This window comes from Excalfactoria chinensis, chromosome 3 (genome assembly GCF_039878825.1).
Source record: "Excalfactoria chinensis isolate bCotChi1 chromosome 3, bCotChi1.hap2, whole genome shotgun sequence".
Taxonomy (NCBI): Eukaryota; Metazoa; Chordata; class Aves; order Galliformes; family Phasianidae; genus Excalfactoria; species Excalfactoria chinensis.
The window spans coordinates 100,295,913-100,321,442 of NC_092827.1; the positions used below are offsets into that span (position 1 = coordinate 100,295,913).

The 25,530-nt window shown below is 38.8% G+C and overlaps 1 protein-coding gene across 2 annotated transcripts in view; it reads right to left on the minus strand.

Annotated features, from left to right (window-relative positions):
- MACROD2 (mono-ADP ribosylhydrolase 2) overlaps positions 1-25,530 on the minus strand; it is an 809,651-nt gene that overhangs the window by 552,762 nt on the left and 231,359 nt on the right. For both annotated transcript variants that reach the window (XM_072330921.1, XM_072330922.1), the window contains exon 5: positions 14,270-14,386. In XM_072330921.1, the coding sequence (XP_072187022.1) occupies positions 14,270-14,386 (117 nt within the window). The remainder of the gene's footprint in view (positions 1-14,269; positions 14,387-25,530) is intronic.

The following is a 25,530-nucleotide window of genomic DNA, read 5'->3' on the forward strand; positions in this document are numbered from 1 at the left end:
TTGTTCTCCAGTTTAGTTAATCTTCTGACATGTAAAGGTCATTGTTCTATATATTTTGAAGGTTTATCCTTATGCAGGAATGCAGGCATGGTTGTGTAGGTAACTCTGAAATCAATCCCATTAGGGCAGAAAAAAGAATAGATGCCAGAACTTCTCTCTTACAAAGATAAAATGGAAATGCTCCACAGAAAGTGAAAACAGCTCCTCAGGGAATTGTCAGGAACTGGGCAAAAGAGCAATGCAAACGTTCACTAGTCAAGTAGAAACTTGAAGAAAGAAAACCGGGAGTGCTTGTGAGAGCAGAGCAGCATCGCCGGCATGTGTGGTAACAGAGAAAGCCCGTGCCCGCTTCACTGACCTTGCATGTTGATGTAATGTCAATAGGAAAGAAGGAAATAAAGAAAGAAAAGGAAATAGATAAAAATCTGTACATATAAAGTATATCCCATTTATTCCTTAAAGGATTTAGTAAATTCCACAAGTCTCCAGAAACAGGAGGATAAGCCAGACACTCCTGAAGGGCTGGGTGCTGCCAGTCAGTTTTCCAGCTGACTTCACTGACTTTAGGCAGGACGTCAAGGGAGACCAGTTTAACAGCATCTCTCGCTGCTCTTACAATGAAAGCTACCTAAATAGGACCCATAATCTCACATTCCTTCCTTCGGAAAGCTGTTCTCAGAAAAACACTTCAAAGTGAAGAAAAACCCATTTACTCTTTCTCCGCTTGTTAGTTAAGATTGAATTCTCTGTATGTTACAGTCACGTTTGCAATTCAGATCCCAATAAATGGCATACGAGTGATATTCGAGGGGGGGGGGAAGAAACAAGGAGACCACACTTCCCTCTGCATTTTTATATTTTTACTATAAATTTAACAAAATATGAAAACATTAAAGCATGTTCAGCTTGAAGGGGAAAACTGGAGGATAAATATATCACTGCCTCTTTAATCCAAATACTTTCTTTAAAACAAATTCCGTTTCCAAGCTTCATGTTCAATCTCATTTGCACACAGTTGCCAATCCTGATTAGCTCAAATGAACTCCCTAAACATGAAGGTGAAATCTCCCAGACCACAATACAGCAGATTAGAACACCTGCAGACAGCCACTCCGCCACAAGAGACTTTCTTTTTACTTGGAATTACCCTCAAATGAATACCTTTAGTCTTTAAAATTAGAGGACTCTGTGTAAGCAGGGATTGCGAGATCCCTTCCTTTGTACGTTTATGTTTGAAGAAATGCATGCTGTTTCAGACTATAAGCAAAGAAACAAAGAAGTCTCTCCAGCTTTCAAAAACAATGGCCACTGAAAAAGGCCAAAAAGTATGATTTGTACCAAAGTTTCAAGACACTTTTAATAAGATAACTAGCATGAGTGATGTTGCAGTATGCAAGGCAAAGAAACACTTATTCACGGCACTAGTTGAACATACACTTCTTTCTCCATCAAGGCCTCAACATCAAGTATCTGACAGGCACGTGTTCTTTTAAAATGAAACTGATAAATTCATAGATACTGTGCATCATAAGACTGGTTGCAGATAAAACTCATCTCGTGGAAGGAACAAATGCCTTAATAAAGAAGGAATTTCTCATCCAGCAAATCATCACAAGCCATCTACTCCTGTTGATTATGGCATTTATATGGTCAAGTATTCACAAGTCAGAACTCCGTGTTCTTAATCATAGCCTGGTCTGTTATAAATCATTACATTTTAAGACTTCATTTGATCAGAAGGCAAGCACCAACTAGTTCCTGCAACTTGGAGAAATTGCAATCAGTCATTTCTCAACATCTGATAGGAAGGAAGCAGAAAAAAAAATGCACTTTAAAATGTTTATGGTTTGATCAGTGATATACTACCAACGATTTAACAGCTGTGATTGTTAAAAATTAAGAGGTACTCCCCGTATCCATAGAAAAAAGCATTGCACATGTCCCTTATCTCTTTTATCCGCATCTCCTCATGCAGAAAAAAAGCCAATCACATTTCTAATGGATATATTAAAACAAGGAGCATAACCAAGATGAAAAAAATAAGTACCTTTGATTACACATACTGAAGCTGCATTGTGAACTAACTGTAGTGTGAATTAACATTTTGCTGAGAACACTTCCAGATCAACAGGAAATGCTGCAGCCTAGTTACACAGATACCTGATGAATGAGAAGAGTTGTCTTTCTGTTTGCTTTGGATCTGACAGTTATTTTCATCTCCCCATAGCCCAAGCTCACGTTCCTTCTCCTACAGTTGGAAGCAATACACTCTCAATCTTAATTCAAATCAGTTTGACTTCAACAAAGCCCAAGATTTAAACCCAATGTTGTACTCAGAGGGAGCGTTCCTTCCATTACGTGCCATGAAGAAATAGAGGGAAACACTAAAAACAAGAAAGAGATCACATCAAATAGAAGCAAGCTGGATAATGAAGGGAAAAGGAACAACAGCTGGGAAAGGATGAAGGGTGGCAGGGAAAACACTAAACTGATGGAAGATGTTCTGTCAGTCTCTGAAAAGACATGCCAACAATCCAGAGAGAATGCCACTAACAATGCTGGATCGAGAAAGTTCTGGAAGGGGGAAAGTTTGAAGGAGTACGAACACACAGGGGTGGGGATAAAATAGTTGTCAGGCACAGCATTTAGATAAGAGATGCTGTAGTTAAATCTGTTAATTGTACGCTTGCCATTTTATCAATTTGGAGGCTAAAGGTGCAAGATATAATGGATGCTGGGCTTGGAGCCAAATCACAGCTCCTGCTGTTGAGCATCCACCTACTATAAGCAAATAGGGCCGCTTTTATGTTTCAAACATTGGTAAGTAAATACATTATTTTCCAAATATCAACAGCACACCTCCACTACAATTTCTGCAACAGAACACGCAGTAATCCAAATGAGCTTTCACACAGGTCTGTACTAAGGATAGCCTGGAGCTAATAGTTAAATTCAAGGCCCAGTATCAGAGAAACACATTAAATTCCTCCGCTGTGGGCAGAGAGATACATTTGGCAAAGTGAAGTGATGAAATGGTGGGAACAGAGCAACCACACATACCACACATGGCCAAAAGTGGCACCAGGGACAGGTGACAACATCGGAGGCCTTTGTTGTAGAGCACAGTGCAGAGCAACAAGCCCTACCCACAGATCTAGTTTTATGGCTTCCACATCACCTGAACAAGTAGGAAAACGAGGAAACAGTGACTTACCACACCTGCAACTAATACAAATCTCCAACTACTTAATAAAGCAAGCTTCTTATGAGGAGCTAGACTTGTTAATGGGTTACAGAGCCTTTTGCTTACACGTTTCTGCTTCAAATCCAACCCTGAGCACAGTGACAGAAAATCATTACCACACTTGTTCAATGGATTACCTGAAACGCACTTACACTTCCATATCAAAGAATATTTCTTAAAAACAGAATATATACATATATATAAATAAAAATGAACAAGATCTTCTCCTCTGTCATCAATGATAATCAATCAAACCTGGAAACTTTCCATTGCCCTTTGCAGTCATGCCTCCCCACCTGCCCACTGCGGGTTACACACAAGGTTTTGCTGTTATTTTTATGTTATTTTTAAAGAGGTGCTTCAGGTTTGCAACCCCACAGGCACAAGCACAGCAGCTCTGAGTGGTCTGGGAGACTAAAAGCAACAGGAGCACAGATGTCTTCCTGCAGCACAGGACATGGCACTGAGCAGCACCGCTGCGTGTGGAAAGGCCAAAGCCCCCCAGGCTCTCTGCTGCTGCACGAGGAGAAGCCCCATTCCATCTCAGAAAAGTTCCTTTCTGAACATACTGTGCCTGACGTACAGGGGATTTAACTCATTTATGTGGTCCTGGTTTCTTAGCCCTAATCATCAGGTCTCTTAAAAGCAAAACAAAAAGACCAAGACAGTCCCCCCACATTTTCAGACTAACTCACTACACATGAACACAAGATTCCCTGACCCATAAACTAACTGCTCTTTTCGATAAGACCATCTGATGGAGAAGCTAAATAAAGCACTGCTTAAAATTAACAATAATATGACAGGGAAAGAATAAGATGAAACCTATCTGGGACATCAGAGGTCTTGAAGCACTACAAAATGCATTCATTTGACAAAAAGAGCCAGGGGAACGTACAGAGTTGGATGGTATTTCTTTTTCTTTAAGATGGAGAAAAACTCAGATATCCCATTTGCTTAATTCATGCTCCACACTGACAGAGACCTGGTAGACCCACAGCTGCAACAGGATGTGCGAGCATCCATCAGGATCACGGACCCCTGACAGATCTTCTACCTCTTCTCTGATGTCCCAATATTCCCCAGGGGTTGAAACTTGTCTGCAAGTTTTCTTTACTTCCACACTGATTACTCCTGGGCTGGCTCAGTGGCACTGCAGCTGACCAAACAGGATGTGGATTCCCTGTGACTCCCCAGCACAGGCTGACCCTCACCAGGCCGCACTGCTAATTCAACTCCTGGACATCAGCTGGTAGCAAGACAAGAACAACATGGGAATCATTTTCGCCATAACCACTGTAAAATTCTTCCCCTAGCGTGCTGGGGTGTTTTTTTTTCTCTTGTTCTGTTTTGTTTTTCTCATCACTGATGGTTTTGTTTGTTTTTATCATCCAGAGGGATCTACCAGCCTTGCCTAGAACTGATTCTTGTGTCAAATGCAGTCTGCAGTTATGTGTGGTCCCTAAGCGACGCAGATCCATTGATGATAAATCAGAAGAAGAAGGGGGGGGTTTTATGGCCTGCAAAAATCACACAGTAAAGGGGGTATCCTGGCAGCAATGGAGAGATGGTTTTATTTTTTATTTTTAATTTCTGGCAAATCCTTCAAAGCTGAATTCCTTTTCTGAAGATGTCTTTCATTGCCAAATGTAAGATTCTGATTTAAAATGACTTGCTTTGTGCCTTTGTTTATGTTCACTCTCTAAACTGAAAGAAATCCAACAACATTCATGGCTCCCCAGTCAATTTCGCGTTCACTTCACTTTCAGCTTCTCACGAACTGGGCTGTATTACAACAAATTAATTTTAAATGAACCGTCTTCCCCAGAAAGAATTCTGTTCCATTTTGGAAAGGAAAAAAAAAGTTGTTTTAAACAAGATTATGCCTCTGCCAGGATTACACCTGACACAAATGCAATCTGTTACGTGAATGAACGGTGATATTGAAAACAGCAGGCTTTTGGAGCGCGTGATGTTACATTATTTTGCTATCTGTGACACCCCTCAGTGTCTCATGGGGGTTTCCCCCTCTGCTTCACTCAACATCTTCAAAGTCCCCCCCATTCTGCAGAGAGAATTAAAAATGAATAACGCGGCTGTTACAACACAGCTTCAAGGAGAAACTGTTTCCTCCTTTGTGTTCATGGGTGCTTCAAACAGTTCAATCCTGATGACCTGCTGTCTATAGCTTGCAGGCTGTGAGAAATTACACAACATTCTTACTGTATTCTTACTTTCTTAAAAGCAGCCCACATGTTTTAATGCTAACACGAGTACTGTATAAAATTATACTGAAAGCATATTAAGGAAGCTACAAAAAGATAAATGCGATCCAGACAGACATAAATATAATTAGAAATCAAAGGGGTTATTTTTAGTGTTGCAAAGCATTTCTCCATTTATGCATTTATTTATTTATAAGCATGGAAAGACCTTGGAAACCTACCAAGTGTTTTTACTGAAAACTAAATAGGAGGCTTACTTAGCAGTGTGCAGTGATAGATCATATGTTCCCTTCTGCAACACCGAAACATAAAAATGGTTGGGCATCTCTCTGTCCATCTCTCTATATGTCAATAGGAAACACAATTCAAATTGGTGTGTCCCAGGTGAAAGGGAATTCAGAGAAACTCACGTGCTGAGGAGCCAGAGAGCAGACTTGCAACGTGACAAAGGGTTAATAGGAATACGCAAGAAGATATAATTCCACGTTGGTGACAATTGTTTAATTAACATTTTCTTCTGGTTTCTTACTGAGTAAATTATATTGTACAAATTACACTCACCTACAAACCAGCATGTGGGCAGAAGCAGCTATAAGAAAAGTTCACACCGCAAGTACCGTGCTGTAAATACAGTTAATACACTTTCCTTATAAATCTGGTGCTGGAACTGTAATATTTGCAAGCCACGGAATGCTGTAAATATTCTGCTACACTGACAGTGCAAGTACACAGAAGACAGAGACACGTTCATTGATATACAGACATAGAACTATAGAAACATATGACAGTATCAATTCATTTCCTCTCTACTTGGTTGTCCTTATTTTTGTTAAAACAGTATGAATATATATATATATATGTTTTGGGAAGTCTAAGAAAAGGAGGGGGGAAAAATCTTCTTTAACTTGTACCTTTTTGGGTTTTTTTAAGCAAAAAGAGTTTTTATTTTATTTTATTTTAAAGACACTGTAGATTAAAAAGAGATGCTATCAAATGCTTAAAAAGAAAAAAAATCAGGGACCTAAATTTTGCTGAAATTCATAGTGCTGCATGTGAGTCAGATCCGCATACTTAAGTACAAAACATCCTGGATGAAGGCATATTCCCATCTGTAGTGAAGCAGTATCTACGTCATGTAAAATGATACCTTCTCTTTTCTTGTTTCTTTCCTCTTCTTCTCTCTTTTCTCTTTTCCTTCCTTTCATTGACTATCTGGTTAATCAGTGTTTAGACTCTTCCCTGCAGCAATTAAAATGTTATTTATGCCCTGCAGCCTCACACCTGATGTCTCCTTCCTGAAGAGAAATGCTTCAAAACGTTGACCTCAATTTTGACAAACTAATGGATACTACAGTGTGTTTTGGTCTGCGTGCTTAGTTTATGCAAAACAGCCTCAGGATTCCTCTCCTTTGCCAGCTGAAACAAGAACCTCCTAAAAAACTATTTCAGTAACCTTCCTATGCCATGCACTTTAGACTGACCAAAATCTTTACATTATAGGTAAAGAACTCCTCTTGAAACAAACTTTTCCTCACTAAGATTAATTCAAAATACATTCAGAAGATAATAACAGCAATAGCAGCTTTAGACTCCAAGTAAACAGTGAGGTTTGAGAGCAAATGAAGCAAAAATTCAAGGAAAAAAAAAAAAAAATCACAGCACCTTTTCACATCCATATTATTTTTTTCGGCTTATTTCAAAATAGTAGAATGGAAAGTTGTGTCCTTATTTATTCCCTACTATCTGATGACTTCCAAATACTGTGTCACAGCTTGGGCCAAATAATACACAGACTCGGCACAACAAGGAATCCTGTCATTTGCCTGTATGAAACAAAATTGGACCACCCTCTTTTTAAGACATCCCGGCTACAATAAGGCAGTAATTATTAATCTCAAGAAATGATATGAAGTTAATGATCCTGGAAAGGCAACAGTTTTAAACTTTTTTTCCTACTGCAGGGAGATGGAAGATCAGCAGTTAGTGTTCCAATTCAAGGCCCGAGTTCGTGCCAACATATATTATAAGCTAAGTCCAGGTTTGGGAGACAGGCTGCATATTTTTCAGAGACTAACCCAGCATAAATCACAGAGTGCCAGCACACTATGAGGTTAATGTTGTGTTTTACTACAGTAAGCAATTTCTATCACCATTTAAAATGAGACGAGCAAAATTCAGGCAGACAAAATCTCATGCATCGAAGATGAATTTTTCAAGTACTGAGTGTATGCTTTGGCTACTGAGGGAACATATTACAGCAGGAACAGCAGCAAGCGCTGCAGTTAAAGGAGCATAAACATCTCCATTATAACCCATTATAACCCTTCTTCCCTGTAAGCTGACTCTAACTATCAGAAAATTTGTTTATTTTTCTGCTACGCATTTGACTTTTTATTATTATTTGAGTAAACGGATCAGCCTATGTTCTAATATGGAGGAAATAAAATGTGTCAGCCCCAAAATGTCTGAGGAATGACTACCAGCCAGCCAAATGCTAAGGCATATTCGAGTGAAAATTGTTTTTAACTAATGAGGAGACATTTAAGTAGCTCCTTACACATATACTAAGCACTAGAAGAGTGTTTTCAACTTGCAAATATTGCCCTGTTTCATCACTGGGGTCTCCCCTAGGTGAACTCAGCACTGAAAACACTGGCTGAAGGGACCTGTGTTCCAAAGAAGGGTGGGCTGCCAGCATTGCCAAGTGATGCTGCAAGTTCTGTTCTTCCAGCAAGACTAAAAAATAGACCTTTACAGAATGTATTCCTGTCCAGAATTACAGAAATAAGACCAGAGAGGGAAACAGGTGGCATCAGGCTTCTGCTGCCTGCCATTGCATCATATTCATTTTACACATGAGATACCAACGGTGTTCAGTGTTTGGTGACAGGTCTATAGCATGCAGTGAAGAAGACAATTTAAATTTAAAAAGACTGGGAAGAGATGTTTGAACTCGGGTAGTTGAAGGTGATAAATACATTCCTTGTGAGTCCTGATTTCTCCTTTTATGTATACAGAAGAGAGAGACAAGCCATCAAGCTCTATTCTATAACACTAAATCATCTCTGAAATCTAAAAAGGTTCCAAGGTTTAAGTAGTAATAATGAACATTCCCCTTCCAACACATTCATACTATATGCAATGTATCCTTTTGTTAATGGGAACTATTTGAGGCCATTAAGATGACTGGAGTGAATTAGACCATATTAAAACACAATAAACATATCACCGCACTGACTTTCAAAATCATTATAAAATACACAATACCAACTTCCTAAAAAAAAAAAAACCCAAAAATTTGAAATTCAAACATAAAAGACATAGGAAAAGGTTTTGTTAACAATAAAAAAATTCCTTTCTCACTGCATCCTAAATAAGAACATCGCTCAAGCACAATGGGTCTTGGGCCTTTGATTAATAATACTTTCCTTCATCCTGTTTTCAAATTAATTCTAAATATCTAATTAATGATTTTAAAAGTACGACAAAGAGCATCAAACAACTGATGCAGAAAATACACTCCTAGAGCTGTTTGGGGCTAAACCTTTTTTCGTCAAGTCTCACACCGTTTAGGCAGAAAGCTGACAATTATGTGATGCTACTGTGCAAAGGCAAGGAGTATGAAGACACTCCTCCCTACCTTGTACAAACCTTCAATTGTTTTATGACTGTATCACCCTTTGATTCTCAGTAGTCTTCTTCACCTGAAATCTCATCAAACTGCAGCCTAGTTGAGTATCTTTTCATTGAGCTACTTAAAAACAATGGCAGGTAGAGACTGAGGACCCTGACCAACACGGAAATAGTAGCCAAGTTGGTCTTCAAACAGTCCTCTCTTGGACACGTATTGGTCACTTTTAATGCAGTCTTTTTCAACTCACATTTTTCTCTATTGCCTCGTAAATCTCTCATGAAAAGAAAAAATAAAGTAGGTGAAATGAACAATCACTGTGCAAAGAAAACATTTTATTCTGCATCAGAACTACGCAAAAGAAAGTGTCTCTGAGTCTTGCACATCTTTGAAGCGAATTATAAATATTATTAAATCAACTGAGGTTTTGAAAGCAAGAGAAGGAGCAAAGTTCTTGGAGGAATTCGGGGAATTTGGATAATATGCTTAAATATTATTCTCCATTTTTCAACTGATCTGCTTTGGAGTACTGGAGTACAGTCTTTTGAGTTCTATTTCTGCCTAATCAACCTTTTAATTACAGATCTGTAAGCAGTCTCTAAGCAAATAGAGTTTTAAATTCTTCACCTTTACAGCCTTACATTAAAATAATATACTCCAAATGTTCTTCTAAATCTTTTAAATACCAGAAATTGTGGATCTAGTAGAAGCACTCTTTTTAATCTCCACTTTTTAATCTCTACTTTTTAATCTGATTAAACAAATTGAAAGGCTGATTCTTCCTACTGTGTTTAATACTAGCACTTCCACTAGCTACTTATTTCACAGCAGGAACTGTCTTTGAGAGCACATGCACGTTATTACTCCAGATAAACCAGAAGTCTACACAGCATTTCATAGACGTTGCATGTAGTACTCACAAAATAAAGCAAACAGAAAGAACTGTTCTAAATATTACAGCCTTATTAACAACGTCAACAGCATACTAGATATTGTGTAGCATTTCCAACAAGGTGTTTCCGTTCACTCAAACCTTCAGATTTAATTTACCAAGGGTTGGCTCTTCCCCATACTAGAGACCCCAAGATTTTATTTTCACAGGTTTGGGGGTTTAATTATCAAGCATTTTTCATACAAAGAAAGAAATGATTACTAGAAATATTAACAGTATGTAAAAGTTCATTTGAAGACTCCTGACAAAGTTGGGGCACTACTTACCTGTTTCAGATGCTATTACCATGTCGTCAATTGGATTCAAACCCATTAAAAACCTTGTAGAACAGGACTCTATTTTCTACTGTGTTCTGACAGGCTCTTTTTTATGGCGGACCTCTACAAGCAGATAACAAGCCATGAGGCTGTTGTGGACCCTTGGCTCCAGCTATAAACACAATTCACATTCAAACCATTTTCTGCCAGCAGAGCCAACTGAGACTATCAATCAAACAAGAAGGAAAACTAGCATTAGTAGAGCTTCAAACAGATACTGCTCATCTGCTGTTGAAAGCACGATAGGGTAAAAGTGCTGTTCACTGAGGACCAGTTGTACAAGATTTAGAACAAACTTTTCTTTAAACAGGAATAAGAATATGAGGTAACTGATTATTCCTTTGAAAAAGCACTAAAGGAATATATCTGACCAAAAAGTGATGGATGTACAAATAGGTGTTTGCTGAAAAACAACGATAAATTACATCAACCAAATTATGTATTCAACTTGTTTGGCATTTGAGGGTCTTTGTGTAGGCTTCTGCAGCACAGAAGGCAGACTGTGATTACACCAACTGCTGTAAGACTGTATTGAGCATCACGTTAACTGGTAATTAGAAAACTAATATTGATTTCACCTCTATTTCCATAAAGACTATTTTTTGGCTTCCAAATATATCTTGAAAAGCTCATAAAGCAACATCTCTAGGCTTCAGACACATCAGTCTTTGTCTGCTCATATCACTAAGATGAAAAGATGAGGAGGGAAAAAAAACTACTTGATGTATTCTCTCCCTAAGCACTTATTGTTACTTGTATACTTCAGAGACTGATCTGACAGATGTAACTACTAAAACAAAACACTGAAGACCAGCCTCTTTCATACATCTTCGCACTTTTCTTAGGCATTTTTTTCATCTGTTTTCCATTTGTGAAAAAGCAGCTATCACACCTGTTTTTATTTATGTAAGTCAACACAGCTAATTATACAACCGTTCATAGCCTCAGTATTTTTTATTTACTATCAGTTTCCTTTTCCTTAAAAAGCCAACTTAATTCCAGCTTCCTCCAAATTACTGTAAAACTATGCGATATGTTGCATGATCTTAGAATCCTACACCTTCTTTAGCACCGAGTTTGCAGTTTAAGCCCAAGTCCTGCATCATACATTGCATGTGTAGACTGCTCTGTCCTAGAGCAGCTTTGCTGATTTCAGAAACTAGAGATGAGAACTAGAGATGGGGAAATCCCAGCTGTAGAAAATATGATTGGAACATTTACAACTCTGCTAAATAACACAAAAATAAAATAAAAATAAAAAATCATCACAGTAGGAACTATATTTCACATTTTATAACATTTTATACCATTACTCATCTAATTACAATCTCATGAAGACCAGAGACAACAAAGTAATCATTACTCTAAACTGTTAATCAATTACTGTAGTAGGTCTCATGTATACAGCCAGGTGTAAAGACAACTCAGAAGCTGTCACTTATCCATTCACCTACGACTTCAAACAAATTGCTGACATGCACAACTGCTGCACAGAACACCTGGATGGGAGTGTATGGGAAACTGTTGATCATAGCTTGAACCTCTGATTAACCATCTGAGGCAAGTGATGAGTCAGCTGTGGAAACACAGGTGAAGGTAATTCAGCTGTGCTACTGGAAGATCTCCTATATCTCATTTAAGGGCTGACCACCACTAAGGCAGGATCTGTTTCTACAAAGAGCTTCTGCGTTGGGTTTTGCAGCTGAGCCTTGACATTGGCAAGCATCTATCCTTACTGCACGCCTCAACATTGGCGAGCGTTTGTTGTTTATCTTCTATTCTAGATAACCTCTGGTTATCTGTCAACTTCACAATTGTACAATTACAACTGTACAGGGAGTCAGGACATCCTGTCACATTGCTACTTCACTGCAAAAATCGGACATTTACATCATCATACTGGTACAACAAAGTGACACAGAGCAGCAAAAGATATTTAGTGGCTCTGCAGCCATTTAAAACATGAGAGTTCAGATTGTTTGATCCCTTTCAGATAAATGGTTTACATGGTACAATGATTTAATGACCCACAATCAAAAGCTTCTAAAAGGAAAACAGTTGATGAAGACAAACACATTTTAAGGAAACAATTCAAGCCAAGAATAACTAATTCTCAGGCTGCATGAGAACTGTCTATTTCCCCCCTTTTGCCTGTTTACCAGTTAATGTATCCTTTTCCCGTTTCATGTTGATGCATAAACATATATAAATGGATGTGTCTTTGATGCAACTTCCATTTCAGAGAATATCAATTAAGCAGAATATTGGCTTTTGTCTACAGGTAGTTACAGGTTTTATTTCAAACCACAAGTGATAAAAGGTTTTCTCATTGTTATCTTTTCTTACATAAAGAACAAATTAAAACATTCCGTATAGCCTTCAATCATAATCCAATTCCACCAATCTGACTAAATCAAGACCCATTAAACTGCTATCAAATTTAAAGGGGGACCACGGCTCAGACATAACCCCATCTTTTTCAAACACTGCTCAGTTCTCATTGATTTTGTACCTAATGTTTATTTTCTCCCATTGAAATACTTGGGAGGAATTAAGCACCCACACATGAGCAACTTTTCTGAGTCTCCCAAGATTTTTTCCCTCTTTCTGTCTTTTTTTTTTTTTCCTAGAGTATGAGAATTAAACCTCATAAATTCACAATAGAGACCCAACAACCTTATCAATTTTTACAGGTTTATGGTCAAGATTTTCATCATATAGAAAATCCTAAAGTAGCCACCAGATTGGATTTTCCTCAGATTTCCCAATGTGAAGCCAAATTAACCTTTCATAAATAACCATTAACCATGTGGTAAACCTACTTATATAAAACACAATTTTTTTCATACACATAGCAATTATCACCATCAAGGAAATAACTAGTTATTATCATCATCATCATCGCCACCATCACAGAAGGTGACAACAAACAACTGGAACCAGACTCTTTTCTTTATAAGGTGTTAAGAGCTCCAGTAACCTAAAAAGATACCTGTTTCTGCACTATGCATTTGATTTTACGTGGAAACACCCTAAAACAAATTAAGAGAGCAGATCTGAAATACTTTAATAAGCCACATTACAACTGCTGATTACACATTAAAGTAAGTTTGAATACCAGTTATACGCTGTTTGTACTGCTTTCTTGATGCTTGTATAATCATAACTTAATATTCTTGAAGAGATTCCTTACATTTGACTTTTACACAACAGGCTGTCCAACCAACATGATAAACACATTATTTTTTTCCAAGACCAGCTCAACAACTATGTGACAAGGTCAAATAGCCTTCCTCCTACTTCAAATAAGATGGGAATTATGGGAATTTTGGCAATCCCACTTTCAAAGTGCAAAAACATTTCAACACTGAGCTGCGTTCCACCAAAAGCTAAAGTGTGACAGATGCCTTCACAGTAATTGCCAATCAGCCTCTACATAGCAGCTGAAAAACACAATACATCACTTTGATCTCCTTGGCTATCAAAGTATTCACAATCAACAAATCTGCATGAAGAATATGAAATATGCAACATTTCCAAAACCTGTCTCCATGGAACTTAAATATGATAATGTATATTTTGTTCATACTTCATAAAGCATTTCAAATCCTTTATTATGCATATGAAAGGATATGTTTTAGTTTGCAAGAAAAATAAACACAGAAGATGTTTTATATTTTAGAGACATGTGAGTATTCATCGGATAACACAGGTGAAATAATCGTTTAGAAAAGCCTGAATTGCTTTGAGGGAAAGACATTATTACAGAACATGCTTAATTAAGTCCCTCTGCTAACCTTGTAAAATGAATACCTTGTTGAATTAGACTACAGGGAAATAAAGCATGCATACCAGCTCCACGTGCATAAAACAAAAAGAAGCTAAGAGAAGATGACTTACATTTTGCTGGTAGGTCATATCCACACGTAATTTTTGCTTGTCCAGTCTCACAGCCACTCAGGTTGCGGCATTCAGCAAGCAAGCAGGGCCCAGCAGCTCTGTGTATACAGCCATCCACTACAAAAGCAAACCCAAAACATTTTATTTATCAAAAAACATTTTTTGTGCATTCAAACTGTGTGTGACTAGCATTCAAACAAATGCATGGCCGCTATCATTTACTACTCATTTTTACATGTATAGACCTATTGATCTACAAGTAGACATCCAAGTACATGCAAACATTTTTTCTTCCAGGAATAGTAAATGTTTTAAAAATATATATATAGTATTTAGTGAACAGCTGCTAACCAGGAAAAGAACATGTAGAAAAGGTAAAGCAAAACTAAAATTTCCATTGTAGAAAGTTGTCTTATTCAAGGCTCAAAAAAATTCTCTCTTCCTATTATGACGTTAACATTGATTCCCACGTAAATCTCAAACTCTTTTTTTCCTACATAGCTCTTCCTGTTCTAGAATCATGCAGGCTATTGTCAATGTCCTGGTAAGGCCCTAAACAAAAACTCCACGAAATAATGCTTATGAGTTTATGGACTTGAAATTTACACAAATACTTGCTTTTGACCTTTATTCTTTCCTTTTTCTTTTTTGTTTTGCATGATCCGTGCGATACCATGGAGTTAATTAAATAATAATTACTAAAGGTTGCAATTGCAGCTAAGTATGCAAGAAAATTAGTTGAGTGCATAGATCTTTTTACCCTTGGGATCCAGCAAAAGAATAGTAGCATTAGCAAAGGCAAAAAAAAAAAGGCTGCTGGCACAGCATTTCTGCCCACTCAACATGCAATCAAAGAAATCATTTACCGCAATTATGGGAGAAAAGTTAAAGAAAAAGGAAACAAACAAAAAAAGGAAATGCTGTATGCACTGACACAGTAACTACTTGAAGGCCCGATGTTAGCAGCAACCATGAAGTTCCACTACAAGAAATAGCCATCATGTAAATTACAATTCAGTTCAGAAAAGTTAAAAAGCTGAAGAATAAAGGCTAAACAAATTCTTGTTTATACCAGAAAGACAGATTCTATTTTTGTGTTGTTCAATATTTTATTTCATATTTAACCGGTTCGAAGCTACGCCAATTCCCAACAGCACTTTCGAAACAATTAAAGCAAAAAAGGGTCTGAAAAGCCAAGTTTACTTGGGATTTCAAGAAATGCATAGACTCGCAAAATTGCCTGTGTCCCATTCCACATGGTGGCACAGAAAGATACGCAGCACAGCACAAGGCTTGGCCATCTGACCGCTCACTGCCAGCCAGGCTGAAGGAAATTCAGGAGCTCCCTCATCCATGCCACCTAAGCCACAATGCCAGGTCTTTTTATTCTACCTCAGATGATTTTTCCTTCCTCTTGTACCCAAAAGCTGAACAGACTACAAGATGCTAATACAACAATTATATTTTGTAACCGCCAGGGGAAAAAAAGAATGCTGGAAATCTCTCCTGTGCTCATAACATCATATTTAATTATTTTAGCTTAATTACAAAATGCTTTTCCAAACCGAACAGGATAAGTAAACCAGTATTCGTTGAAACCTCAAGTCTATTTTCATAAGCAGTGCCACCACAATCCTTACCAACAGTAATATTTCCTGAGACACTAACATAAAAACAGCACTAACGCTTAGCACTGCACTTAATGCACAGTCCTCAATGGAAGAAGAAGTCTTTGACCTCAGGAGCACCAGACAAGAACTCAAGTCCACACAGTCCACCGTCCTCAGCAGTGGGTTGAGCATTTCCAACTCTGAGCTATTTCTTGTCCTGAGCAGCTGGGCACCCACCCCTGACCTGTGTCTATACAGTTATTTGTTCTGACTCAGCCCTCTCAACTAAATCCTCTACATAATCCAACTTCTTTTACCTCAAAGCACATTCAGTTTAAACCAGGGCCAACCCAGAGCACAGCCAAGCAACAGAACCTGCAGAAAGGAGCCGCTGCCTCCCATCGAGAAGCAGAAGCATGGATTTACCTCTTCAAAACCCACAGTACATTAGCAAACCCAGAAGGTTAATAAACCACGTGGCAGATCAGCCGTGATGGCCAACGGACAGGCAACCCCAGCTCCACATCTATAAACAAGCTCAGGATTGAAGAAGCAGGGTCTCAGTGTGCACACAGCTGAGGTACAGATGGCCCATCACTTCTTGGCTCACCACAGCTCCACACTCAGCCTATCTGATTGAAGCAGCCTCCAGCAGGATGAAAAGGTAATTGAAAAAAATTGAATTCTTAACTGAGGCAAATCAATTCCATCATAGCCAATTTTGACATACGACAAGGAAAATGGAAGACATCTGCCAAAAACAAACAAGTAGAAGTTCATGCTTCTCTCATAAAGATGGCTTAACAGAAAATGATTGAATACTCTGGACAGGCATAGATGGAAACTCAGACATTAGCATTTGATATACTTCAGTGACTACACAGAAGAATGTTTTCATATATATATATATATATATTTATATATAAATACAATTGCCATTGTCTAAATAAACTATTTCTTCTATTGTGACTTATTATAATACTTGAGCAGAGATGACCTCCGATCTACATATGCATATCCCATATAATATGATGAGAGCTCAATAAATCACGCTTAGAAGCATTCTGTATGTCCAATAATACATCCAATATGTAACACAACTTTGATAATAATTCTAGCGACAACCCAAGCAGTGAAACATCTTGCCAAATTTGAGCACTCTGCATAACGTAAAGAGAAAAAAAAATGGCAGAGTAGATGAGCAAAACTAAATGCTCTGCTGAAACGTGCCTTAGCTGTATTAATTCAAAAAGACACAGTGGGAAAGCACAAAATATTCACGTGAGATACTTTGTTTGCTGGAAGTGTGAGCTGACTAGCAATGTAAGCATACAGGGAAGCTAAGTATTGTTAACAGGATAACTTTACGGAAATTGCAGATAATGGAAACAATCTCAAGAGGGGGAAAATGATGGCCAAAGATATAATGTTATTGTGTAGTAAGGAGGAAGAGATTTACATGATAATGGTGGCATGCTGCCCAATTACTTTTGTAAGAAAGCGAACAACCCTTGATATATCGGTTTCAAATACTTCATCTGTGCCATCAGTTTGATGTATATGCGCTCCTCTGCGCTTTTCAAAACAGATTTGGGAACCATTAAACCACAACCCACTGTTCCTTTCCTGGAATTACTATGCACAACTAGCTATAAAAACCCAGGCACTTCACTTACGCTCAAATCTGACTTGCATCTTGTGACACAGATAAGAAATTACGCATTGCCACCATTTTCTACAACCAAAGAGAAATGCCCTTTAACTCAGAAGCTATCACTCTGTTCAGTTTGCCTATTTTCTACAGCCTGCATTCCTGTCCAGGTGTATGGAAATCATATGTATATGTTGGGCCATTTATATTCACAAGTGAGCTGTCATTTCACAACTACAGGAAAGGCCTGGGAAAACCCCACAAACAAAACCATCAGGTCTAACTGACAAGAAACCCTGCCTCTGGCCAGCATGCCAAACCTCTGGCATTTTTAAGTCCTGGCAAGAACTGAGAGCACCATTTCACCCTGCCTTGGCTGGAGAAGCACATGGGAGGGTTTCTGTTTTTTTCCTGATCTTGACACACTTACAGGAATGACATTTTGAGGAATGAAGAACAGCTCAAGGAGCTTAAAGTTTAACTCTATATTTCAAGCAGCTCATGCTTGCATAAAGCTATTACAAGTACTATTCCAACTTTTTTCATTAAAAATAGTATTAGCAATCACATTGCACGCATCCATAAGTTTTAGGAGCCACTGGGGACAGCACTTTGTTCTCCCAACAATTCAGCAGAAGCCCTTAATGAAGAAAAACTCCTTCCAAAGCTGCTGCAATCAATGGTATTGGATGCACAAAGAAGTCACCTCAAAATAACCGCTTAAAAAACAGGGAAATAATCAAGTCTCAAAATGAAACTCCCTGGTAAAATAACCATTCTATAAAACCAGCAAGTTCTTAGACATACTGAAATCTCTGACATCTTTCTACACCACTAAAAGATGTTAAAAAGTTTTTTTTCTTATTTAATTCCTTGTAAAGCAAATGTATTTGTTCTCCAGAATTAAAGGGTTAAAGTAGTAAAAAGTAGCTAATTTACCGATGTACAACACAGAATAAATCTATTTCTTACAGAAAATCTCTTAAAATTGCAAATGAAGCAAAAGCAAAGGAAACAGAGAATTAAGTGTATCGTGGGATGCTGCTCGAAAAAAAAAAAAGACCTCAGCAAAACCAATCTTGCGGTGCAGATGGTAATAAAATAGGGTAAGGTAATCAAACACCACAGCAAAATAATACAAAATTCCCCTGGTGATAATAAGCCCTAACTTCTTTTGTGACCTTGCATCTGATTCCAGATAAATTGAAGCTGTGGCGTAAACAACATATGCAGACTTATATTTCGAGAAACTATAAGCTCTTTTTTCATAGTAATTCCTGTTCTCAGGAATCTCTCCCAGACCTTTATTTCTGGTTTTCCACTAGGAAATTCAGGAGATTGACTTATTTACCAAGTTAACCGTGCATGATTTATCAATGACGCCTTACCATTCTTGCACATAGCAGATGCCAGGAGTGAAAAGGAAAAACGGAGCAGAAACATATCATGTTAGCAGATATATTGCTAGGGACAGACAAGAAGAACCCGGTGTGCCCTGCCTGCAGCATGCCTCTGCTGTACGTGCCCCGACTATTTGTGGACCTTTCAAAACCGCTCACTGCAAGAACTCGCACGGAAACAACACCAACCCTGCAGAAGTGCTGAAGTGCCTCTAGAAAGTTCACTGGAGTCAAGTTCTGGGAAAGGCACAACTGCACCTCGCCGACTGCTGTCAGGGGGGAAACAAATCCTCCCAGCGAGACACAGCAGCTGCTGGTCTAATGAACAAAGGTGGGGATCTTACAAAGATTACAACACAGATGCCAGTCGGCTGCCGCCGCTAGAAGTGGCAGTTTGTATTACAGAGATGGCCTCTGCCATTGGGAAGTTTAATGAGCTGAAGATTTTTAATCAATGCGCTGGTTTATAGGCCTCCAACATAATTAATTTTAAATACTTCACATTTAGACAGTACTTTCTTAGCCTGGATCCAAGAGAATTTAAAAGCACAATCCGACTTTGCCTTAAAACTCTCCATTTGAAAAACAAAATCCACAGATGCACGATGTATTTTGAGATGGCTGCTTCACTGAATTAAGTTCCTGTCTCACCGCAGAAATTCTGACTGTATCGTTTCTGAAATACTTTTGTTTGCAGACATTCTCAGCGCCCACTTCTGAGTTAAACCAAGACACAACTGAGAGCTTAAAATCCCAAAGCTTAAAGCTACTGGTTGGGTGTCTGCCTTTATTTAGAATCAACATTTGAGATTGCATGAAGGGCCTTAATGCAGCCAGAATTAAAGCTCCAGGTGCACTCAGTACCAATCACTAAATCATGCCACTGAGGGAGTTTAACATAGCAATAATTACGAGTGTTAGAACTCTTACTGAAGTACCACTACCAGGCAACAAGCCTACTTGAAACAATGGCATCTGTAGGCATTACTGCAATATCATCCCTAGGAAACTCACGTTTTAGAGTATGGTTTAGATGGAATGCTTCAAATTCACCACTAAGCACCAACAGTTTTTGCCTGCTCAGGTGAAGAGAGACAGAAATTATGTTTTAAACACAACTCAATGCTTTATGAGAATGCTGTCCTTAGTTTGGATGTAGTTCATATTGAAAGATAACAAAAGCAGCTGCAAGGTCCTACACCAAGTCCTTGCAACAGAATGACAAGACACGTGGAAATAAGGAAATCAATCAGTGATTCAAAGTAAAACTCAAGGGTCTGCTAGATGTTAAGCATGAAGTTTATTTATTGCATACAACCACCCATTCTCACTTTGAAAAACACGAAACAATAGTAAGCTTGCATTTTCTGGCAAATCTCTGCTTGTTCAGTCAGAAAAACTTGGGATATCAGAAACTCAAATGAGAAGTACACAAAAAGCCAAGTAAAAGTTGTTCTATCACACCAGCAGTAACGACTGCTAAATTCCTCCCAAGAACAACTAAGCAATAAATACTGCTCTCATTTCATCCCGTACTTAGGGCTTCATCTTTCTTGGTCTCTGAGAGCTCCACTTTGATTCTGCAGACAGAGTTATAATGTCAATAGGATTCACACTTCTGTCAGCCCACTCAAGCAGCATAAGGGCTCTGAGAAACACGGGTCTGAGAAACCTGTCTGAATGTCACACTTTTGGCAGGAAAAAAAGAACTAGGAAAGCCTCCAATAGTGGTTTTCCAATTTTTCCCAGTCCAAAATCCTGACATTAAGGCATGTGTGAAAGAACCACTTGCTTCCTTTTAATTGTGGTAATGTTGAGACACCTGACACACCACAGTCTTCTACAAATGGAACTGAGACAGCTAAGCCTGAAAAACTTCCCTGCAGCAGGCAGAAAGATTCGTGTTATTGTTTATTCATAAGAGAAGCGAGAAGCTGAAGTCTTGTGAAATTTCAGGTTATTCTATGCTATTAAACCAAGTTCAGTTTGTGTTTATCTGCACTTGATTCCAACTTCTCGAATTGACATCTCTTACTTTTAAATGCTGCAGGATTTTTTTTAACGTGGTATCATCCTGAAGAAATTGTGCAGGAGACTCCAAAATCCTTTCCTCAGTTTACAGGGCAGTACCAGTACTTCACTTCCACTTGGACACAAAGCCCTACTACAGCTCATTGCTTAGCATCCTTACTTATTTCCTCCTGCATTTCCACTCACGCCAGTATGCAATACTACAGACGCTATTAAAAATTAAAAACATGGAACTGCTAAAGAATAGGAGTGTGCAGAGAAAAAGAAGTGAGACAGGGAGAAAGAGAGAGAGGCTGTGTACCCCCTGAAGAGACAGGAGTGTAAGTTTGTTTTTGCTCTGTCTATTCTGGAGATATATACACAATTCTGCTAGCTAAACAATCACCTTCAGTTCAGACAGCCAGCAATCTGCATCAACAGAGGAATGGCAGTAGGGAGGGGAAAGGGATATTCCCCCCTGCTTTGTCCTTGTGCATCCCCATCTGCAGTACTGCAATCCAGACCTGGGTCTCCCAGCACAAGAAGGATGCTGAGATGTTGGAGCGGGACCAGAAGAGGGCACAAAGATGCGCAGAGGGCTGGAGCACCTCTCCTACAAAGAAAGGCTGAGGGAGGTGGGCTGGTTCACCCTGGAGAAGGATCTGGGGAGACCTCATTGCAATGCTTCAGCACTTGAGGGAAGCTTATAAGCAGGAGAGGGAGAGCCTTTTTATGTGGGTAGATAGGTCACGGAAGGACAGTTTTAAAGAGAAGGGAATTGGATTAGAAGTCAGGGGGAAGCTTTGCACTGAGAGGGCACATAGAAGCTGTGGATGCTCCATCCCTGGAGGTGTTCAAGGCCAGGTTGGATGGGGCAACCTGATGTAGTACTTGATCTAGCAGCTGGCAACCCTGCACACACAGCAGGGGGGCTGGAACTAGGTGATCTTCAAGGTCTGTTCCAACCCAAGCAATTCTATTATTTTATTATTCTTAACATCCAGTATTCAGCAGTACCTTGAAATTAAATTACGTAAATGGTTGGGGAGATGACATCAGAACTCCTTTTCTCCTTCTATCATGGCCCCTTGCAAATTAGGTTCTGCTTAACACTTACTTCTAATGTCACACAGAAGGTCGATGTCCACCGGCAACAAAGCTGACAGACTCCTTCAGCCCCTCCACGCTGTCCTTCCTCAGCAGACACCTCTGTGCTTTCCCCTTTCAATCACAGAAGAAACTCACAGCAAATAACCACTGCAGCTTTCTCTTGTCACAATGCCATTAAGCTATTGATGACACTACACTGCTGCTGGGATATCAGTCTCTGTCTAGTGCATAGAACTGCGCAGTCTATTTTTCCTCCCATACTATTCTGAAACATTAAGCTAAACTCTGAGGAGCACTAAAGAAACAAGGAGATCAAAAGATAAAAAACGCTCCTGGAAGGACAATGAAACTCAAGTTAGAAAGAAAAGTAAAAAGTGGTTTACTGGTGTTATGAAGCTGCATGTAAACAAAATAAGCTGTGTAGAAGAAGATGCACTGGTGAGACACTACGTCCCCATCTCAGCACCCTATTTTACACAATGGCCAAAGACAAGCTCTTAAAACACAGAGGTTATGAGCAGAAAAAACAGTGCTTCCACAAAACATTCTTCAAATCACACTGTACTGGCAGCTTGCAAATTTAGCAGGATGTCTTTTCTACACACCCCGATATACTCTCCTTTATGGCTTCTTCAGTGAGCATTTTGTGGGCATCTCAGACCCATGCATGTGTTTGAATGTTCCATCTTTATGCAGTCCTCTGTGTAAGGAGGACAGAATCATTAGCAAAGAAATAAATAATACTGTTGTTCTATGTGCAAGTACGAAACTAACCTAGAAGAAAAGCAGATAAAAGAAGCCCACTGTGAAGTATCTGAAGAAGTTTCCTGCTTGCTTTTTTGCCCACTGATAAGGAAGCTGCAGTGGCATGCTCCATTACTTGCAAATGTTTCAAAAATACTAAGTGCATGGGCCACTCATGGCAGATGACTTATATGAAACTGCAGTAGGTATTTGCATACTCAGAGTGCAGTTATTAGGCAGTAATCACACAGTGATTATACAAATTTATTCACTATGATCAGCTAACAGTTGTCAGGCATGGGTCAAGGATTTAGAGAGAACGAGTAACCGTGTAATAACTGTACAATGGCCATGTCAAAGGGAGCCAGCCTACTAACTGTGGTGCACTCGCACAGTCCAAGGCTCCAGGCATGTCTTTCCTAAGAGCTGTACACAGGTACACTGTAAGGACAACAATGCCTCACTCAGTATAACCACTTTCTTCCCACTGAAAGCTAGGGGATGTGATACAAGACCTCCTCTTCAGACAGAACATGGAAGCAAAGGCATTTGCACATGTACCTTTTGAATTTGAAAGCCAGAAAGCTTCTGTATTGAATTACAGCTTCTAAATAAAATGTAATTAAACCAGACAGTTCTCATGGGGATTTCTCTTTAGCTACAGGGGTGTGCAAAGAGTGTAAACACTGCTGGGAGAAGACACTGAACCCAGGGAGACCAAAGCAATACATGATGCAGAGTGAACAGCGACACATCCCTTAGAAAACTGCAATAGAAAGATGGGCAGGTCTGCAGAGGAAAAGCTTTTATGACTCAGGATTTCAAACAATATGCTTTAAACACTTTTTAATGAACTTTTTGATAGTTGCTTTTTCCCTTCCCCTCTAACCCACAGAGGTTCAAGCTCAACTATTTAGCATCATAGTGAATCTCCAGGCAGGTTCAGGCAATGCATAGGCCATAAGAAAGAAGAAAAAGATGCTACTATAGAAAAGTTAAGTCACAGGAGGCAGTGGTCCTTTGGTAGAATCTCCTAGCTCCACAGATGCCCCTTCATCAGTACAGCATTCTGTTGTCTCGGCAGGCAGCCTTTTTTGCACAGGTTACACAGCCTTCACACAGATCTTTCCAAATGGACAAAGCCCTTCAGATAGACTGAACTCAGTGAAAAAAAATATCTGTACAGAGCAAGCACTGAAACAGCATTAATAGCGACAAACACCGACAGTCATATTACCAACTTCAGCTTTTTTTAAAGCACAGATAGTTTTCCTCTAAATAAGAACATCATAATAACAGCAAACTTAAAATGCCTCTGTAGCATGGATTATTATGAAGTCTTCTTTAAACTAGATTTTTGCTTCCATCTTTAGATATAGACACAAAGATGTATATTTTGAAGTGAAGGAGTTGGCTCGAAAGTTAGCCACCATAACATACAAACAAGACAAAACACAGAGTTCCTAGGAACTCAAATTTAGGGCAGCAGCCAGAGCAGATAAAGGAGCAGGACTAAGCAGCAACAAAGAAATATCCTCTTGCTTGCAGTAAGGCTCAACAAGCTATAGGAATACTATGAATTATTTACTGAGCAATAAGAAAACCAGCTATTTCCTGGACAGTTTTCACTTGTGCTAATTTACTTCTATCATGAACCACTGGTTGAGATGCTTTTCAGTCCGTAATCACAGAATCCTCTCAATTTAAAGTGCTGTTCGAAGCCAGATTAATTAACAGTATTAATTATACAAAAATTGCCTAGTAATAGGTAAATCCAATTGAACACATTACAGTGTATTCAAATGGAATAAATAGAAGGGAAGGAAAAGGTAAACACTAGATTAACTGCAAAGTGAGCTATGAAAAACGTTTTTGTAGCCAGTGTTTCAACACAAGCATGACAAGTGGGACTGAAACGTCTCCAATATTTCACTTATTTGTTGAGAAGGGATGGAAAATCGTATATGCAACACATCTAAGACAAATGCTTACCAAAGGGTAACTTGGAGGATCTAGGACACACAATTAGAATTCAGAAACTACTTTACAGCAGCATGCAACAAAAGTGTCACACAGTCTAAGTACAATTCCCCCTATAAAAACAATGTCATATCCTGACATGGACTCACGCAACAAAATATAGAAGAAAACCTATTTACTGTCAGTTGTGTGTCAGATTTCATTGCAGTATCTGACATATCTAATAAAAAATAAAATGTAAAAGGCATTGGTAGAACTTTCACAGATAATTAATGGTGTAGAGAGCAAAGGGGTTAAGCCCCATTCCTTTAACTCTGACAGTCAAGTTCTGTTTCCAAGGTAAATGGAAAAGCACTGTACTAAGCCAGATTCCTACGAATACATTCATAGCGTTCAAATGGAATTTCAGTGACTGCGGGGGCACAGTTAAAAACAGAAGGAATAATAACTCTTTTTTTCCTTTTTATTTTTATAATATATCTAAGGTCAGAAGCAGCAACAAGATGATGGAAAGCGCTGGATAAAGAAATGCCTCCCACACTGCCCACTGCACTTGTGTTTTTTTTGTGGTCTTTTTTTTTTCTGCAGTGCTATAACTTTGAACAAAAACAATTTAAGAAGAAAAAAAGAAGGACACAAAGCCTAATAATAGCAAGTGACCTTTCGAGTTAATCGAAGACTCTGAATCCAGAAGTTGCACAGCAAACCTCTATGTGCTGTTCACCATCCTACCCTCCATGGGGCCGTACCCCAACA